We start from the raw sequence: 21,482 nt of genomic DNA on the forward strand, positions 1-21,482 counted from the left end.
GGGTGGGGGGCACACCTAAGGGGCATCATAGGTCAGGGTTCCAGGACGCGTCAAGAAAGGGAAGCATCCTCCAACCTGAGAGAACTGTGGGCAGTGAGCAAGGCCCTAAGTCACTTCATTCCGCTACTCCAGGGTCGAAATGTACGCATCATGTCAGACAACAAGGTAGTAGTGGCATACATCAACCACCAAGGAGGGACAAGATCACACTCCTTAATGGAAGCGGCGACATTCTGAGCAGAGCAGAAGAACACCTACACTCCTTGACAGCCTTACTTATAAAAGGGGCAGAAAACAGAGGCAGACTTCTTGAGTCGCAATACCCTGAAGCAGGGGGAATGGGCGCTAAACCGGTCCATTTTTCAAAAAATAACTCAGCTTTGGGGGAAACCGGTGATAGACCTCTTTGCCAACAAACACAACAGGCAAACAGAAAGGTTCTGCTCTCTAAACCCGAGAGAAAAACCATGGGCAGTGGACTCATTGCACATCCAGTGGAACTTCAGGCTAGCTTATGTGTTCCCCCCAGTGGCTCTGATCCCAACAGTTGTCAGAAAAATCAGAAACGATCAGGCCAGGGTGATTCTAATAGCTCCATTTTGGCCAAAAAGTCCCTGGTTTGCTCTGCTACGAAGGATGTCCCTCTCCGATCCATGGGTTCTACCAGAAATCCCGGACCTACTAGCTCAAGGTCCAATATTCCACGCTCAGGTCAAAGGATTCCATCTGACGGTGTGGAATTTGAAAGGTCACTTTTAACGGATAGAGGGTTCTCCCCCGGGTTGGTGGCCACCCTGCTAAAGAGTAGGAAACCAGTGACAACTAACATCTACGGCAGAACATGGAATAAGTTCCTGCAGTTCTTAGGTAGGCTGTTAGGGAAAGATCCCCCCGATTAATGCCATCCTGGAGTTCTTACAATCGGGGTTGCAGATGGGGTTAGCAGTGAACACACTTAAAGTTCAGGTGTCTGCACTAGGGGCGCTCTACAACTGCAAATTGGCATCAAATAGATGGGTAGCCAGATTTATTAAATCCTGCCATAGAGCTAGGCCTATCCCAATACCCCGGATAGCCCCCTGGGATTTAAACCTAGTGCTAGAGGCCCTTACAAAAGATCCGTATGAGCCATTACATCAGCTACCCCTAAAGTTTCTGACCCTAAAAACAATCCTGTTTAAGCGATAAGCGATTTACAGGCTCTCTCAGTAAATCCACCTTATACGCAAGTCTTTCAGGATAGGGTAGTGTTAAGAACAGACCCCGCTTATCTGCCCAAAGTAGCATCAGATTTCCATCGGGGCCAGGAAATTGTCCTGCCATCTTTCTGCGAGAACCCAAAAAATCTGGGGGAGGAAAAGTTCCATAATCTGGATGTTAAGAGAGCTCTCGTAGAATACATACCTATGACTAGCCAGTGGAGGAGGTCCCAGTCCCTATTCGTAGCTTTTCAGGGTGCCAGGAAAGGCTATGGGGTTTCAAAAGGGACTATTGCTAGATGGATTAGGGAGGCAATTAGTGTAGCCTACACAGCCAGTGGTATCCTGATTCCTGACGGCATCAAGGCTCATTCCACCAGAGCCGCGGCGACCTCCTGGGCCGAAAAAGCAGAGGTATCGATCGAACAGATTTGTAAGGCCGCTACCTGGGCCTCACCTTCAACCTTTTTTAAGCACTATAGGTTGAATCTATCCTCTGCTGACTTAACCTTTGGTAGAAGGGTGCTGCAATCGGTGGTCCCTCCCTAAGGTGTTTCGAATCTCCAAAAATCTCTCAGGTGGTGCTGTCATGGGTGAAGGGAAAACCACCATGGTTACTTACCGGTAGCCGGTTTTTCCGGAACCCATGACAGCACCCATATATCCCCCCCCCCTTTTCACCATATGGGTGTGCACAATTAGAAGGGTGTTTTTTGAGTGTTGTGGTGTTGGATTAAACATGTAACTAACCGGGAAGTCCTCTCAGTGCTCTGTAACCCAACTGAAGCGGGGGAGAGGTGCCGCCCCTTATGTCTCAGTAGGTTCCTGTCCTGGCGGGGCGGATCGGATCCCTCTCAGGTGGTGCTGTCATGGGTTCCGGAAAAACCGGCTACCGGTAAGTAACCATGGTGGTATTTGCAGCATGAGACTGTGCATTATCATGCATGAAAATGGTCTTGCTACGGAAAGCACGGTTCTTCCTCTTGAACCATGGCAGGAAGTGCTGTTTTAGAAACTCCACATAGATTATGGAGTTCATCTTTACCCCTTCAGGGATCGACAATCTCTCTCCCCATGATTCCAGCCCAAAACATTACTCCACCTCCTCCTTGTTGGCACCTTAGCCGTGTTTTCATGGGGTGTCCATCAAGCAGACATCCTCCACTCCATCCATCTGGACCATCGAGCGTTGCACGGCACTCATCAGTGAACAAAACAGTTTGGAAGTCAGTCTTCATGTATCGTTTGGCCCTCTGGAGCCCTTTCTGCTTGTGTGCAGTGGATAGAGGTGGTCGACAGGATGGCTTACCCACAGCTGCAAACCTCTGAAGGACCCTGCCTCTTGTTGTTCGGGGGCAGTTGGAGGCACCAGCAGCTTTAAAAACTTGTCTGCTGCTATGACAAGGCATTTTTGCAGCTGATCTTTTAACCTGACGCAATTGCCTGTTGGAAAGAGTCCTCAATTTTTCCTTATCAGCACGCACACGTGTGTGCTGGGAATCAGCTACATACTTCTTGATTGTGCGATGATCACGATGAAGTGTCTTGGCAATGTTGATTGTAGTCATGCCTTGATCTAAATACTCCACAATTTGTTGCTTCTCAGCAGCCGACACATCCTTTTTCTTTCCCATTTTGGCAAAAAATGTAGGCTGCTTAATAATGTGAAACAGCCTTCTTAAGTAGTCTTGCCTTTATTTGGACACACCTTCCAAACTAATTTGCACAGGTATCTGCAATTGCTTTCAGTGATATAAAGAGCCCTGACACACACCAGCAATGAGATTAAATGACAAACAAAAAAATTCTAACCTTATGACTCCTAAACTCTTTTTGCATAATGATTTGGAACACAGTTTAGTGCTAACACCCCACAAATCAAATTATTTTTGCAAGCCAATGTATACAGGATGCAGTGTGACTAGAAAGTGGGAATACCACTAGAGGTATGGTACCCATAGGAGTCGACGTGTGTTAAATGGCAGCAGCAGGAACATTTTTTTTTTGTTGAACTAAGGCTAGTTTCACATTAGCGCTTTTGAGCGCAGCGACGGCCTGCGCATGGCCGCCGCTAAGCCCCGCCTCCGCCTGTAGCTCTGCCTACCGGCGCATGACGCTGCATGCATCCTGCGTCCCCTATCACTGGGGCGCAGGCCGTGCGCAGCATGCGTCCTTTTGACGGTGCGCTGACCTGCGCCAAACGCAACCTGCTGCAGTTTGGTTGCGCTCTGCGCACCGTCAAAAAGGCGCATACTGCGCATGGCCTGCGCCCCCAGTGATTAAGATAGGGGACGCATGCAGCGTCATGCGCCGGTAGGCAGAGGCGCGGCAGGGGGCGGGGCTTAGCGGCGGCCGTGCGCAGGCCGTCGCTGCGCTCAAAAGCGCTAATGTGAAACTAGCCTAAGACTGGATGTTGGCTGCCTCTAGTCTGATCTTGGACCCCCTCCCATTTGCCTCACAGGTGCTGCAATCAGCTCTACCTGTCCATAAATTGTAGACTTAGCCCAGTAGTGACATGTTTGTCCAGAATTGTAGGCTGGTGGCCCAGAAGTGGCTTATATTGTAGAGCAGGGACCCATCAGAGGGAGGTCACCTTGCCATGGTTGATGGGCATATATAACTGGCCAATTTATGCACTAAGGACCTTCATTTTTCATCTATGACTGTAAGAAAAAAAAAAAAATTGGGGGAAACTTTTTTGGAGAAGTTTAATCTAAATTGAATGTTAATGTTTTTCGGTGTTTTCACATGGCCGAGATTCACACCAAGTCCCACCCTGGCTCTCACCAGCTCCTTTAAATTTGAGTGAAAACGCCAAGAGTCACAATATTTTTCCGAACTTAGCATTGCGCAAAAATTGTGACTCTTCAAATCATTTCACAATAGTTTTCCAGCCTAAAATTTGATGAATCGACTCGACCTACAGAAATAAGCATAAGTATTGCTGCACTGTTCAACCACATTGGGAACATGTACAGGGAGGACAATCCATCCTAATGTATGATCAATGCCAGCAAACGCCACACATGGTATCAAGAGGAGCTGTAGCGATCATGCCCAGCGTTTGGTATTTCTGTGCTATATTGTAGCAACACAAGATTGAAGCTACTGATCAAACCAGCATTGCTGGAAGGAAAGGATTAATAGGGTTGGCAACAGAGTGCACAATACAAGACATTTGGCAAGTGCAGGATAAACCACAGACTGGAGTATGGCTCCATTCAGAACGCTGTCTTTTTTGGTCAGTATTCTGTCTGTGTGTACAATGAACACCAAACTGAGCCAACAATGACCAAACAGTATAATATACAGCTCTGGCAAAAAGAGACCACCACATCAAAACACTGTCATGGCCAGCCCAATCTCCAGACCTGAACCCTAATGAAAACCTCTGGAATGTAATCAAGAGGATGATGGATAGTCACAAGCCATCAAACAAAGAAGAATTGCTTAAATTTTTGCACCAGAAGAAGTGTGAAAGACTGGTGGAAAGCATGCCAAACACACGAAAGCTTTGATTAAAAATCGTGGTTATTCCACAAAATATTGATTTCTGAATTCTTCCTGAGTTAAAACATTAGTATTGTTGTTTCTAAATGATGAACTTGTTTTATTTGAGATCTGAAAGCACTGGGGGTTTTGTTTTTGTTTTAAATTTTGACCATTTTTCTTTGTCAGAAAAAAAAAAAAAATATATAAAATGTATTGCATGGAAATTCGGAGACATGTTATCAGTAGTTTATAGAATAAAAGAACAATTTACATTTTACTCAAAAATATACCTATAAAGAGAAAAGTCAAACTGAACATTTAAAAGCGGTCTCTTAATTTTTGCCAGAGCTGAGCTGTATATAAAAATCCAATCTAAACAAAAAAAAAAAAAAAAGAATAAATCACATACATATATATTTGTTTTATAATAAGTTGCAGCTTGTAGTAGCGTTAGTACAGACATGACTGGCCTGTTTTTTTATGCAGCCGTCCAAAAGTCACCAAAGGCATCATTGTTACAGATTTATGGGAGTTACAATTCTCCTGACCAGAACTTGACAGCTTCATATTGTACATACCCATGAGGACCATGACCAGTCTGTGAATCACACAGCGAGACACATGGATGTGTGAATGCGGCCTAAAGAGAGCACCTATGACACCACTATCACTTCCTATACCAAATTTCTGTTTCTCTACTGCTATAGGAGAATTAAAAGTTAATAACTAGCCAAAACTTGAGTAATTTTTCAGACTGAAAAAGTCATTCTTGGTAAATAAGTGACTGTTTAACAATCAAGTCTTGAAACCCTTTTATTTGAGAATATTTGCAGCCCCCCCTATTCACTGCTGTTAGAGATCTCTAACTGCGACAATTTACTGGGTACCAAAAGAGGGTAAATCTGGGCACAATAAGCAAAGGTCAGGCCATCTGTAAGAAGCCACGCATTACTACAGGTCTGCCTAGAAAATCATTGACAGATCCCAGTGTGCGTTGTCTATGTGGAACGCATCACTTTACACTGTAGGCTACTTTCAGACTTGCGTTAGGAGGCGCAGCGCCGCCGCTAAGCTCCGCCCCCGGCCACACCTCCTCCGGTCAGCTCCTATGGGCGCATGACGCTGCATGCGATCAGCGTACCCTATATTTAGCGTTGGGTACGCTGGCATGTTTTTGCCAGAATATGTGCCCTTTTTGCACTGCGCCGAGCGCACAAAAATGCAACATGGTGCGTTTGGCGCACGTCGGCACAGCGCAAAAAGGGCACATGCGCCGGTAGAAACATACCCAACGCTAAATATAGGGTATGCTGATCGCATGCAGCGCCATGCACCCATAGGAGGAGCTGACCGGAGGTGTGGCCGTGGGCAGAGCTTAGCAGCAGCCCTGCCCTGTGCCTCAACGCAAGTCTGAAAGTAGAAAATACACAACTGTAGAAAAAAAAAAAAGAACTTTGAATATGATACAACACTGGGAAACTGGACAGTTAGGAAATGCATTGCTATATATAGTGAAGAAATCCAGAGTAAGCGGCATTTTATTAATCAGTTGTTATACTGGGTGTTCTGCAAACTTAAAGGGAATCTGTCACCCCTTTTTTGAGATATCATATAATATCATCATTCAATTGAGTGTCACATATGGATTCTCTTAGTACTTTTGCTTCCCCCTGACCCCGCACCTTTCATGTATAAATACCTTTTTTTATATCGGTTCAGATGTATTTTGTTAACTGCCACGCTCCGGTCCGATGGGCGGGGCTTATTCAACTGCTCCCCCTCCCTGTCTTGCTCTACACAAGAAATGCGTAGAGCAAGACGGGGGGGGGGAGCAGGTGAATAAGCCCCGCCCAGCGGACCGGACAGCGGCAGTTTATGTGACACACAATTGAATGATATCATTATATGATATCTCAAAAAAAGGGGTGACAGATTCCCTTTAAGAATCTGACAGTTTTTGCTACCCTATCTGAGAGGAGCATGAGATACCAATTCCACCAATGGGTGACTTACTGGGATACTTGCTACAGTTTTGATTTAAAAAAAAAAAAAATCCTATTTACCGCAGACCTACCAGTTCTCATGCTAAGCTCTGTAAAACCCTACCCACACCACTGATTGCACCTTTCTGCCTATGCAAGGTGTAGCTAGAAAGCTGTCAGTGGTGGGGGCGGGGTTATACAAAGCTCAGGCATCAGAATGACTACAAGGCAGCAGGTTGACTAGTCCTCTTGATAAAAGTCACTTATCAGCTGGAGATTATCACTTATAATTAACATACTGCTGAAGTCAGGGTCTCTGCCCCTACATTATGCTGCTCTCAAATTAGATGGCAAAAATCTGATGATTCCCTTTAGAGTTCAAGATTCCATGACTTTCCAAGAAATGATAATCCAGAACCTTTCAGGCCCCTATTGTATAACAGTACAATGAAGATCAAGTGATATCATCCATGATGGTAAAACAAAAACAAACCAAAAAGACAAGACAAGGAATGAAATTCATTTTCTATATTGCAGTAAAATCTACTTGAATACACTTTGAAACAAGAGTACAACAAAATAGAATATACTTCAAATGTTGAATATACAAACTATTGTAGTTCATTCTGAACACTGGTACTTTATCCCTCCCTCCCCTAGACTGCCCCAATAACTTCAACTAAAAAAATAGCAGGCTTCAAAATGCTTGCACTCCAAAAAAAATAAAAAAGGGCTCATGCGTGTGGTGACCTCTCAGATGGATAGCAGGAATTGAAATGTATGTCCGGATTCCGTGTGACAGGAGCAAGTTGCCGTACTTTTGCCTGTCGTGCCCATAGTTTAACCCTTCACTGATTAAAAGGCTGGCAGCTCATGTATGCTTTTAGACTTTCAGCCATTTGATATTTAAAAAAAAAAAAAAATCAGACTTTATTCTACCATATAAAATATGTTACAAGTAATTCTATGCCAATACTGTGCTAGGTACAAGTTTCTTTTTTTCTCTCCATATTTTCTATAATATAGTTATATATAAAAAATTGCTTTACACAAGCCTTTAGCTTATTCCGACGAAAAATAAAAATTGAATCAGTCTAAGGCTTCCACATGAAATCCACTTCTTAACCCAAATCTCTTTTGCACATTGCGCGTAAAAATACAACAACTTATAAAAGAAGTCTCTTTTACACGCGCCACGTCACGTACTTGTATAGCAGAGTTGCCACATAGCACCAGTTCAATGAGGGCTATTTGTACACAGTGGTATAAATTGCTGGTATAAAAAAAAAAACAACCAAACATAAAAGAACTCATATATACTGTATATATCTATATAAAGAAATAAAAACCTGATCATATACAATTCCACTTTGACCTAATCTTTGTTTTGGGAGCATAAACAGCCACTCTGCAAAGTAATTTTAGTGTTCCGTCTTATTTAGTGCACCTTAAAAATAGATCTATGTATATATGGATGAACACTTTGGTCCCTTTTCAGTTTTCTTTTGCGGTCACGTTTACTGGTGATCTTAGAGGCAATATTCCCATCAGTATGTGAACCAACATCCATCCGCTCACAGAATTGTCTTTTACACGCCACATATACACATTGTCTGTCACTTGCTTTAAAGTCTCGCTGGACTGGAACCACCTCCTGCAACTTCCACAGAAAATGTTTTGTCAGTTTGACCCAAATCTTACACCCCGCTGGTGGAATGCTCCTCACTTTTCACAGACCACCGTCCCTTCTTGCTTGACAGTCACAGGCAAAGTAATTCCTGCAGGAGAACTAACCACCACAACATGAGTTACTGTATTGCCCCCATCGGATGGATTATCCTCTTTAACCAGCTGATAGGTTTTCATTTCTCCGTCCTGCCTGCTCACCAGTATGTCCGATTTTATTTCTGGTCCTTTAATAAGGGTGCTAATGACTCGGGGTGGCGTCTGGCACCGAGCCTGTTGTGCAGGCATAGCTAGTCTCATAACAGGGGTCCCATGGGCGATGGACACAGGCGTAAGTGCTCTCACAGTCAGTGGTGTGCCCAACAGATTCAAGCCCCCAGCACCACTTAAGTTGGGCTTTGTCTGCAGCTGACACTGGGTGAGCTGAGAGGTTGGGATGGTTATTATTTTGGCAGGTTGCACTGTGAATTTGTCACTTTCTGAGGAAGCTTGCATCATCGTTGGTATTGTCTGGATTACAACCTTTGGAGCCGATGCAGTTGTAGGGCTGGTATTGGCTAACAATGGGGACCCTGGGTTCATGGACTGGACGGCCAAAGTGGAAATTTTCTGGCCCAGGGAAGTCATCACAACAGGCACTTGCATTGCAACACGAACAGTCCTATAAAGAAACGTAAAAATATCAAAATTACTCTGCGCCAGGCTACAAACACCCATACACACAAAAATATCTATCATTATATATCTATCTCTATCTACATACATACACACACGTTGGTAATAACTTTGTGTGGCAAGCAGGGTTGCTAATTAATTCTCAGTAATCCTTGCACAGTCCATAGAAAAGGGACTTTTTCCAATGTCCGCAAAATAGTACTATAATTATATTAGAATTCAATCCTAATCTTATCTTTATACATCAGTGTTCTGCACTATAGACAACATCACTTAACAGCTGAATGAATCTTTACTCAGGAAAGACCACAATGAAAAAACAAATATTCAGGTTGGCAACCCTGGTGGCATGTCTTGGATACCAGGCTATCAGACCGAGTATATTATCCATCCTAACAAGCCTATAAGATAATTGACAGGTGGCCAGCAGAGGGCGCTCTAAGTAAAGCAAGTGCTGCCTGGCACCTAGTAGACATATATGATGGACCATGAAGTTTCTGCTGAAACCAGGGTGAGAATGAAATGTCTTTTTGCTGGTGCTGAAGTAGGCAGGACATATAGACTATAAGGATAACTTAGTAATACCCCATTTATAGAGCAGTGTCAGTATATACATGCTGAGTAAAGAAGCAGGTTATTGGCATATTATCTGGTGGGGTACAGAAGTCTTAAATGATGTGCTCTGCATGGCTCTGTTTGGCGACAAATTCAAAATAATAAAAAAAAAAATTACTCAATGTACTATGAAAACCTGCAATGAGATACTGACCTCTGTGCTGGGTTTGGTGTGGTGCTGGTGGGCGAGAGAGGAGGTGCCTCACTGACCGGAGAAACCAAGCTTACTATTCTAGGCTTTCTTGGCGATGTTTGTTGAGTCGGGTTTTTCTCTATCCGAGCTGGCATAGACATTTTAAGTATGCCCTCTGCGGGAATAGATACACGCTCCAGAGACTTGTCATCAATTGCAGACACCATGTCTTCCGTGCAGGCCTCGGCTTTGTCATCTTCTATGACCACAATGTTCTTGGGCATCTCTTTGAACTGGTACACGAGCCGCTGACCCTCCACTTTTGCTAGAATTCCTCTTTGATAGTAATATCTAGAGGATGAAAGTCAATACAGTAACACGACTACCCGCTTATGTAAGGCAGACAATGTAAGTTGAGTTCATATACGCATTTGCAGTTGAATCTGCTTGTAGACCTGCAGCCACTGAGACACTCATTCAGGATGTGCCTAAATGTTGTATTGTCCACCCGAAAAACACTTTCAATAAGTGACATGCTCATAAGTGAAACCATTTTAACATCCTTGGCTTATAAAAAAAAAAAAAAAAAGGGAGCAGGAGACAATTGTGTTGGTGCATTATACATGCCAGACTTTATTTTTTATATAAACACTCACCATAATGTGTGAGGCTAAGTGCATACGTAGCAGAAATTTTCTACTGAAAAAACAGGACTCCCTTCCCAGAAACCATGCTTTTTTTCCCCGCGATTTTTGCGCGTTTTTTTCCCGCATGGTTTCTAGACACATGGAAAAAGCCAGAAACGCGAAATTAATGAGCATGCTGCGTTTATCGCGATGCGGTTTTTTCGCGGTAAAAAAAAAAAACACGCATCAATGTGCACAAAAAGTGCTAAAAGCATAGAAATGAATGGGAAGCTTTTTCGCATTTTTCCCGCAGATTTTTTGGCAAATTCACGGGAAAAACGCGAAAAAAAACGCTGTGTGTGAACACAGCCTGAACATCCCCAAGAGTATCTCTACAGTGTCTGGGCAGCATTTACAAACACCCTGCACTGCCTTCAGATATGGTTAGGCGTGAATTCAGGGTAATTATTCTGACCGCTCTCACAGTTATGTTCTAGTTTGTAATGGCGGTGTCCTACTTACCGTAAAGCTCTCCCCATAGTCTCATAGTTCATGTCTGGTTTGTTTTTGTGTTTCCCCCAAAGTTTTGAAACTGCTTTAGAATCCACCAGCTTGAAGATGCCCTTCTCCCTTTGTGTCCACTTGATGTACCTGGGGCACGTATTCTTATCTTGAAGCAAGTCTAACAGGAACTCCCACAGGTAAGTTGTATTTCCTAGAGAAACCCAAAAATATTTCTTCAGTCCCAGCAGTCACATGTACTGTACATATCAGCAGAATACATTACTTTCCCCATAAACAGTCCAAAACGAGCAGTGTGCCTCATGATTCTGCAAACTGTACCTCTATTTTCACAACAGCCATCTGGTCTGCAGAACAAGAGGAGTAAGGCCTCATTCAGACGTCAGTTTTTCCTCATATGAGTGCCATCGGTGCTTTTCACCGATACCACTCGTACCTATGACACTCTATGGGGCTTGTTCGCATATCAGTTTTTCCTCAGAACAAGTGGTCCATTTAAAAGAATGGAGACTTGTCCGGGGGGGGGAATCCTACCACACTGGCATGATAGAGCATGGTCTGGTTTTCAAGAGAAGGTGAAGCTGCAGAAACTCTTTCCTCCACGTATGAGAACACTGGCACTGATCAAAGCCTGATCAGTATTTTCTCATACATGGAAAATACTGACATCTGATTTAGGCTGTGTGCACACGATGCATATATCCAGCGTATATCCTTAAAATCAATGAGAAAAAAAAACCGCTGTGCAGACACTGCGGATTTTTCCGCGCGGTTTTCCTGCGGCACAAAATCCGCAGCATGTCACCACACAAAAACCGCAAGGAAACCGAAGGAAAAATGGAAGAAATCCGCAGGAAAAATGCAGGTCATTTGACCTGCGGATTTCTTCCATTCTGCACAGAAAAATCCGCAGGGCTAAAAACTCCATCTGCACTCAGCCTTAGGTCCAACTTATTGGAGTAAATATAAAAACAAAACAAAAAAAAACAAAAAACACAACAACAACAACATAACAGGAGACAACGGCATCTACTAGCCAATCTGTAAGAGTGACCTGTTCTATCTACATAGTCTGCATGTGTGCACACTGATGATCTAATACAGAACTCGCAAAAAGTAGTAGATCCCTAAACCCTAAGGGTATGTTATGTGCACACAGAGTTTTTTGGCTCTGCGTATTTTGTAGTAAAAACCTTTGCCCTGCGGCTTCACACCTCATATTGGATGAGGTGTGAAACTGCAGCGTTTCTGCACTAAAGAATTGACATGCTGCGGATTGTAAACCGCGGAAAAATCCGCAGCATGTGCACTGCGTTTTCCAGTTTATCATTGAAAACAAAGGTACTGTACAACGTACCTAAATCTGCTGCGGACCCGCAGCTGCATAAACGCTGCAGATCTGCAGCAGAATCCGCACCGTGTGCACATACCCTTAAAAATGAGACCAGATTAATTTTTTCTGTTGACAGCCATATGAGGACCTGTGTTGTAGTTTTTGATATCAGTAACTTTATAACAGAATGCACTGAAAACGGAGTCATGGGTGGGGTCGATTCAAGTGAGGTGAAACTGTAAAAAAAAAAAAACAAAAAAAAAAAACATGCAAGTATTGTCTTTTTATTCCATTTTATTTGGTTAATTGTGCTATAAAAATGGCCTGCCAAAATGATTTTCCAGGTCAGGACAACTACAGTGATACAAAACATCGAGCTGCCATTTTATGAGACGCATATTTTAGTGGTAGATGTAGTTCTTACAATATAGAGGTATATACTATGTTTTGATCACATTATTGCATTTTTTCTGGATAGTGCGGTGACCAAAAAAATGGAATTTGGCGCTTAATTTGTTTTGTTTTTTCCTTTCCCACATTTTTATACAGCTCTATTTTATATTTTGATATTGCGGACTTCTACAGACACAGAAATAACAAATCTATTTTCTTTTTTAATCTATTTTTAGATTTTGGTTTAAGAGGACTTGAACCTGCAAACATTTGCTCACAAGTACCATATACTGCAATAGGTCAGGGCCTTGTCTTATGGAAATCAATCAAAACCATGAGAGGGCCAAAGAGTGCCTGGAACAGACACCTGGTCAGGATCATTCGGTTTAACCCCTTCACCATCTTGGGATTTTCAGTTTTTCTTCCCAGAGCCATAGCTTCTTATTTTTCCATCAATATGGCTGTGTGAGGACTTTTTTTTTTTGGAGGAACAAGTTGTACTTTTGAATTACACTATTGGATTTACCAAAAGTGTACTAAAAAAACGGAAGAATCCAAGTGCAATGAAATTGCAAAAAAATGGGCAATTGCACAATTTTTTTTTTTTTTTGCCGTGTTCACTAAATGCTAAAACTGACCTGCCATTATGATTCTCCAGGTCATTACAACTTCACAGATACCCAACATGTATAGGTTCTTTTTTATTTAAATGGGAAGGAAAAAAAAAAAAAAACAAAACACTAAGAATGTGTATTTTTAAAAAAAAATAAAATAAAGAAAGCACCATTTCCAAGACCCACAGCATCTCTATTCTCCAATATCTGGTGTTGAATGATGGCTTTTTTTTTTCGTGTGTGTGCCGAGATGACGTCTTCATTGATACCACTTTAGAATAGATATGATTTTTTAATCACCTGTTATTGCATTTTATTGCAATGGTGCAGCAGCCAAAGAACCATAATTCTGGTCTTTTAATTTTATTGTTACGCTGTCTAATAAATTCTTTTTACATTTTAATACATCGGGCTTTTCTGAGCGCGATACCAAATTTTTTTATGGTTTTATTATGAATGGGGAAAAAGGGAGCAATTTGAACTTATATTTATTTTTAAATTTTTTACTTGCTTTAACCCCTTCACTACCAAGGGTGGTTTGCACGTTAACTCCCGGGCCAATTTTTACAATTCTGACAACTGTCCCTTTATGAGGTAATAACTCTGAAACGCTTCCATGGATCCCGGTGATTCTGACGTTGTTTTCTCGTCACATATTGTACTTCATGTTAGTGGTAAAATTTCATTCATATAACTTGCGTTTATTTGTGAAAAAAATGGAAGTTTGGCGAAAATTTCACAATTTTCCACCTTTGAATTTTTATGCCCTTAAATCACAGAGATATGGCACACAAAAAACTTAATAAATAACATTTCCCACATATTTACTTTACATCAGCACAATTTTGGAACCAAAATTATTTTTTGTTAGGAAGTTATAAGGGTTAAAAGTTGACCAGCGATTTCTCATTTTTGCAACACCATTTTATTTTTACGGACCACATCACATTTGAAGCCACTTTGAGGGGTCTATATGATAGAAAATACCCAAAAGTGACACCATTCTAAAAACTGCACCCCTCAAGGTGCTCAAAACCACATTCAAGGAGTTTATTAACCCTTCAAGTGCTTCACAGGAATTTTTTGAGTATTTAAAAAAAAAATGAACATTTAGGCTGAGTGCAGACGTACTTTTTGGTCCTGCGGATTTTTCCGTGCAGAATGGAAGAAAACCGCAGGTCAAGTGGCCTGCATTTTTCCTGCGGATTTCTTCCATTTTTCACGCGGTTTTCCCCCTGCGGATTTGGTGACAGGGGAGATAGAAAACCGCACAAAAGTAGTAACATGCTGCGGATTTTGTACCGCAGGAAAAATCCGCAGCGTCTGCACAGCTTTTTTTTTTTCCATTGCTTTTAATGGTACTGTACATCACAATGCGGATATGCAATGTTTCTGCGCGGTAAAATCCGCTGCAAATCTGCATCGTGAGCACACAGCCTTAACTTTTTTTCACAAAAAAAAATACTTCAGGTTCATTTTTTTTTTATTTTACCAAGGGTAACAGGAGAAATTGGACTGCAAAAATTACTGTGCAATTTGTCCTGAGTACGCTGATACCTGATATGTGGGGGGAACCACTGTTTCGGCGCATGGCAGAGCTCAGAATGGAAGGAGCGCCGTTTGACTTTTACAATGCAAAATTGGCTGGAATTCAGATCGGACGCCCTGTCACGTTTGGAGAGCCCCTGATGTACCTAAACAGTGGAAACTCCCCACAAGTGACCCCATTTTGGAAACTAGACCCCCCAAGGAACTTATCCAGATATGTGGTGAGAACTTTGAACCCACAAGGGCTTCACAGAAGTTTATAACATACAGCGGTACAATTAAAAAAATCATATTTTTTCCACAAGATGATCTTTTCACCCCCAATTTTTATTTTCCCAAGGGTAACAGGACCCCAAAAGTTATTGTGCAATTTGTCCTGAGTACGCTGATACCCCATATGTGGGGGTAAACCACTATTTGGGCGCATGGCAGAGCTCGGAAGGGAAGCAGCGCCATTTGACGATTTTGGCTGGAATTGAGATCGGATACCATGTCGCGTTTGGAAAGCCCCCGATGTACCAAAACAGTGGAATCCCCCCACAAATGACACCATTTTGGAAACTAGACCCCCCAAGGAACTTATCTAGATGTGTGGTGAGCACTTTGAACCCCCAAGGGCTTCACAGAAGTTTATAACACCCAGGCGTGAAAATAAAAATATCTTTTTTTTTTCCACAAAAATATTTTTGCCCCCAATTTTTTATTTTCCTAAGGGCAACAGGAGAAATTGGACCCCAAAAGTTGTTTTGCAAATTTTCCTGAGTAGGTTGATACCCCATGTGGGGGTAAAACACTGTTTGGGCACATGGCAGGGCTTGGAAGGGAAGGACCACCATTTGACTTTTTCAATGCAGAATTGGCTGGAATTGAGATCAGACGCCATGTTGCATTTGGAGAGCACCTGATGTGCCCAAACAGTGGAAACCCCCCAATTCTAACTCCAACCCTACCCCAACACACCCCTAACCCTATCCCTAACGGGAAAATGGAAATAAATACTTTTTTTAATTTTATTATTTTTCCCTAACTAAGGGGGTGATAACGGGGGGTTTGATTTACTATTTATAGCGGGTTTTTATGTTTGGCAGCTGTCGCACGCTAAAAGACGCTTTTTATTGTAAAAATAGTTTTTGCATCACCACATATTGAGAGCTATAATTTTTCCGTATTTTGACCCACCGAGTCATGTGAGGTCTTATTTTTTGCGGGACGAGTTGACGTTTTTATTGGTACCATTTTCGGGCACGTGACATTTTTTGATCGCTTTTTATTCCGATTTTTGAGACGCAGAATGAGCGAAAACCAGCGTTTCATGAATTTCTTTTGGGGGGGGGGTGCGTTTACACCGTTCCGCGTGCGGTAAAATTGATAAAGCGGTTTTCTTCTTCGGGTCAGTACGGTTACAGCGATACCTCATTTATGTCTTGTCGCTTTTATGCAATGAAAATTTTATATAAAAAATAATTATTTTTGCATCGCTTTATTCTGTGAGCTATAACTTTTTTATTTTTTCGCTGATGATGCTGTGTGGCGGCTCGTTTTTTGCGGGACAAGATTACATTTTCAGCGGTACCATGGATATTTATATGCGTCTTTTTGATTGCGCGTTATTGCACTTTTTGTTCGGCGGTATGATAAGAAATCATTATTTTTTGCTTTGTTTTTTATTTTTTGAAGGGGTTCGCTGAAGGGGTTAACTAATGGGACAGTTTTATAGGGTGGGTCGTTACGGACGCGGCGATACCAAATGTGTACTTTTATTTATTTTTTTTTATTTCCAAAAAATGAATTAATTGTGGAATATTTTTTTTCTTGAATTTAGCGTTTTTTTTTAAATTATTTTTACACTTTTTTTTTTTACTTTATTACAATGTCTCAGAGGGGACATAACTGTCCTGTGACAGATCCCAGATCTGTCACATCACAGATCGCTGTGACAGATCAGCAATCTGTCAGAGGCAGTGTGCAGGTTTCCTCCTTGCCTGCGCTTTGCAGGTATGAGGAAGCCAGCTTCCTGCAGGCCCCCGGAGGTCCCCGCCGCCATATTGGATCCGGGGACCTGCAGGAAAGGAGATCCCTGCAGCAGCGCTGCACATTGCGCTGCTGTGGGGGGCTCAGGGAAGCACGGAGGGAGCCCCCTCCCTGCCGATGCTTCCCTTTAACCCCCGGTACACCGCGATCATGTTTGATCGCGGTGTACAAGGGGTTAACGTGTCGGGGGCGGTCCGTGACCGCCCCTGACACATTGTGCCGGGTGTCTGCTATGATAATTAGCTAACACCCGGCTGCGATCAGTGGCGCTCACCACGTGGGCGCCGCTGATCGCATTAGACGTAATATTCCGTCCATGGTAATTAGGGCCCAGGGCACATGGACGGAATATTACGTCCAATGAAGGAAAGGGGTTAATAGTTTCCTTAGGAGACTTGATGCTGCTATCTTCTGATCGCTTGTGCTACACATAGTAGGGCTTCAGCCCTGCTTTGTGTAATAGAAATGATCATCTGCAAGGAAAGTTGGCCACAGGTCAGGGTTCATAGCAAATCTGCAATGACAAGCACAGGGGGTCTTCTGCAGACCCCCAGTTGTCATCCTAACCCATTGGCGTCCGGCCAATTTGTGACACACTTCCGGTGCACTCGTGTTAAATGCCACATGTTAACAGCCTTAGGTGGGTCGAGACACCACCCTCGGCTGTTAGGGGCACGTGTCAGCTGATTAAATCTGAGGCAGGAAGGGGTTAAAAGCAAATTGAACAGCACTCCCTGCCACCTTGGGTTTGCCTCAAGTGATTTGTGAACTGCTAGCACAGCTGGTAAGTTCTTAGAATATCAAGTATTTGTAGCTCATTTCTGATCGCAATTTATTAGGCCTGCATAGCTGGTGATTGTGGATGGAGATGTTCAACGTTCCCCATTTGATGTTGAACTACAGGATTTCCAGTATATAAGCAGATCCCTGAACATCTCCAGTCAAACATCAGCCATAAATGCCTAGAGAAGAGCTTTGAGAAACCAGAAATGTTTCCTAGGGTTTTTTTTTGTTTTAAATAAAAACAAATACTAGATTTCCTGTGATGGATATCTCCATTAACCTCTATATTCTCCAAATAAACCTGTGCACAAGCAGAAATAGACTTTCTTTTGTATAAACTGAGTATACTCTGATATGAGCAGTGGTCATTGCGCAGGGGATAGGGAAAGTGGGGGGTTAGGGAAGGTGAGCGTGATATTGCACATTGTAAGGGCCTCGTCACATATAGCGACGCACCAGCGATCCCGATAATATGACCTTGTCAGGATCGCTGGGGTGTCGCTACATGATCGCTGGTGAGCTGCCAAACAGGCAGCTTCAGATCAGCACCAGCGACACGCGGGTAACAAGCAACGCACGTCGCTTTGTTACCTACTGTGTACCTTCGTTACCAGCTCGCTGGTGCAGGGAGCTGGTAACCAAGGTAAACATCGGGTTTCTAAGCGGCGCGCGGCACTTAGAAACCCGATGTGTACCTTGGTTACCAGCTCCCTGCACCAGCGCGCTGGTAACTAAGGTATACATCGGGTTTCTAAGCGCTGCGCACCGCTTAGAAACCCTCTGTTTACCTTAGTTACCAGCTCTTGCTCGCTGATCTCCCGCAGCGATGCATGCTGGCCAGCAGACCAGCGATCAAAAAAATGTCCTGGCCATTCCAGGACGATCAGCAATACCCGGCAGGGGGGCCGGTCGCTGGTCAGTGTCACACACAGCGATCTCGCTGGTGAGATCGCTGTTGCGTCACTAAACTTGTGATTCAGCAGCGATCTCGCTAGCGAGATCGCTATGTGTGACGGGGGCTTAAATGGTGGCTCCTGCATTATCTACTTCTCTCATTGTAAACCTGACAGATGAGCCTGCTGAAAAGTCTTTAGCAAATAACAGGAAATGTGAAAACTGCAAAATTTAGGACCAAGTCACACTACTGTATAACACAGCCACGTGATAAGATAAAACATCACACAGAACTCTGTCCAGTGTTATTATACGGGGCAGCGCAGATCTTTGATTATTTTCTTATGCTGATTCAGCGGAGAGAACAATCACAGCATGCTGCGATTGGTAGCGAGACTCTACTCACTCGCACCCATATGGGTGTGAATGAAACATTGCACTGCACTCAGATATCACCCAAGTGCAGTGTGATTCCCACCGACAGCAGAGGAGATGGAGAAATTAATTACTGTGCTATCCGGTCATGCGAGAGGCTCGGAGCACAGTAGCCTAACACTCGGCTCCCACTCGCAGCAGAGCAGGAGCAGAGAGTCATTAGGATATCACATCCCATGCTATACGACGATGTGGCTCCAGAAAATGAGTTGTAAAAAGGAACTTGTCATTAGATTCATGCTGCCTGAATTACAAGCAGCATGAATTAGACAATGGCTTTGTGGTGGCAGCCGGGTATGTATTACTCTGAAAAGCTAGCTGGGGGGGTTATAGAGAGATCTGACTAGTCTGGTGTAGCCCCCCCACTGGCTTCTTTCATCCCTCTTCCAGTCGGCTGCCATTCTCTCCCATACGTGTACAATGGGAGCGACCTGTCAAGTAGAGCAGGGAGAAACCAGTCCGGGACCGCACCGGACTAGTCAGAAGTCTATAGTCCCCAGATGGCTTCTCAAATTACATGTTCTCCGAAACGCTGCAGCTTTTCAGAATATATTACCTAGCTGCGATCACACAGGCAGACTGATTCATGCTGCAGGAATCAGGAAATCATGACAGGTACCATGTATTGTTTTTTCTTTCTTTGCTTTAAGCTCTTTTTACCTTTTCCTTCCCGTGGTTTCTTCTTTATTCCCAAATCTGGTGAACCGTTGGCAAATGTTGGCTGCTGTATCTTTGGTTTACGACCAGCTGTACATGGAAATACAGTAAAGGTCATTAGAACACTTAATTGATAGAACAGGATACATCTAAAGTTATTACTGCTCCCTACTGGAATACAGCACTCCATTTTAGATGCAGGCATCAGAAAAAGATAAAAGTCTGTAGAAATGAAGTGAAATTACCTTTTTTCTTTTTCATGGGCTCTCCAAGCTCAATAGATATCGGGATGGGGGAGGAATCCATGGGCTCAGAGTCCTCAGTGGACACTTCCACCACAGTCTCCGTGATCACGTCTGGCCTCATGGCAGCATGGATGAACTCTGGGGTGGACACACATGGTGGTACATACACTTCTACTGTAATAGGAAAACAAATACACACATCAATTTTCCCCATCATGAACCTTAGGTGTAACACTGCTGCCTACCTGTTTAATGGAGTGGATGGCGTTACCATAGCTAGTGAAGCTGTACACAGGGCCAGCTCTGAGAAGCTGCCATCTAACTGGACTATATTTATTGGGCAATAATATTACTAATGTGTTTGCACAAGAAAACAAATCGCTGGTGTTAAAGTGCTTCTCCATAGATCTACTTCACAGTAGCAAAAACAGTGACAGCTGTCTTTCCATGTACACATAGTAAAATGCTAGGTGTGCGTAAAAGAAGTTGTATGGGGGTTATTAACAAATTTTAATTATTAGGGCAACAAATACACATTTTTTCAATCAGTGCTTAATATTAACCCCGTAACGAACAGGCATACTTTTGTTTTTGCATTTTCATTTTTTTGCTCCCCTTCTTTCCAGAGCCAGAACTTTTTTAATTTTTTGTTCAAAATAGCCTTGTGTGGGCTTGTTTTTTGTGGGACGAGTTGTAATTTTGAACAGCACCATTGCCTTTAACATATCATGTACTAGAAAATGAGAAAGAAATTCCAAGTGCGGTGAAATTACAAAAAAAAGTTCAATCACACACTTGCTTTTTGGGTCTTTTATTTTTTTTTAACCATGTTCACTAAATGCTAAAACTGACCTGCCATTATGATTCTCCAGGTCATTACGAGTTCATAGACACCAAACATGTCTAGGTTTTTTTTTTATCTAAGAGGTGAAAAAAATTCCAAACTTTGTTTTTAAAAAAAAAAAAAAAAAAAATTTGTGCAATTTTCAGACACCCGTTGTGTCCCCATTTTTCGTGATCTTGGGTCGGGTGAGGGCTTGTTTTTTGTGTGCTGAGCTGACATTTTTAATTATACTACTTTTGTGCAGATACGTGCTTTTGATCGCCCGTTATTGCATTTTAATGCAATGTCATGACGACCAGAAAAACGTAATTCTGGAGTGATTTTTTTTTTCCCACTACGCCGTTTAGTGATCAGGTTAAACCTTTTTATTTTTATTGATAGATCGGGCAACTCTAAAGCGGCGATACCAAATGTGTATGCATGATGTTTTTTTATTGTTTTATTTTGAATGGGGCGAAAGGGGGGCGATTTGAACTTTTATATTTTTAAAACTATTTTTCTTTAACTTTTGGCATGCTTCAATAGCCTCCATGGGAGGCTAGAAGCTGACATAGCCCGATCGGCACTGCTACATAGAGGCGATTCTCAGATCGCCTCTATGTAGCAGAATTACAGACTATGAGCACCAACCACCGGGTGGCGCTCATCGCAACCCAGCATCAACAACCATAGAGGTCTCAAGACGACCTCTGGTTGTCATGCCGACACACCGGTGACCCGCAATCACGTGACGTGGTTCACCGGTGAGCGCATTTCCGGCCGGAAGCACTTGTTA

At 43.0% G+C, this 21,482-nt stretch overlaps 1 protein-coding gene across 7 annotated transcripts in view; it reads right to left on the reverse strand.

The window, feature by feature from the left end:
* Window positions 1–5,491: 5,491 nt before the first annotated feature.
* Window positions 5,492–21,482, reverse strand: part of ELF2 (E74 like ETS transcription factor 2) — a 117,816-nt gene continuing 101,825 nt past the window's right edge. For all 7 annotated transcript variants that reach the window (XM_073572108.1, XM_073572110.1, XM_073572107.1 and 4 more), the window contains 5 exons: window positions 19,864–20,037; window positions 19,622–19,708; window positions 10,931–11,123; window positions 9,804–10,133; window positions 5,492–9,020 (listed from right to left, as the gene is read on the reverse strand). In XM_073572108.1, the coding sequence (XP_073428209.1) occupies window positions 8,396–9,020; window positions 9,804–10,133; window positions 10,931–11,123; window positions 19,622–19,708; window positions 19,864–20,037 (1,409 nt within the window). In that variant the 3' untranslated portion in view covers window positions 5,492–8,395. The remainder of the gene's footprint in view (window positions 9,021–9,803; window positions 10,134–10,930; window positions 11,124–19,621; window positions 19,709–19,863; window positions 20,038–21,482) is intronic.

The sequence above is a fragment of the Dendrobates tinctorius genome, unplaced genomic scaffold (genome assembly GCF_039654945.1).
Source record: "Dendrobates tinctorius isolate UK_male_01 unplaced genomic scaffold, ASM3965494v1 ptg000030l, whole genome shotgun sequence".
Classification (NCBI taxonomy): Eukaryota; Metazoa; Chordata; class Amphibia; order Anura; family Dendrobatidae; genus Dendrobates; species Dendrobates tinctorius.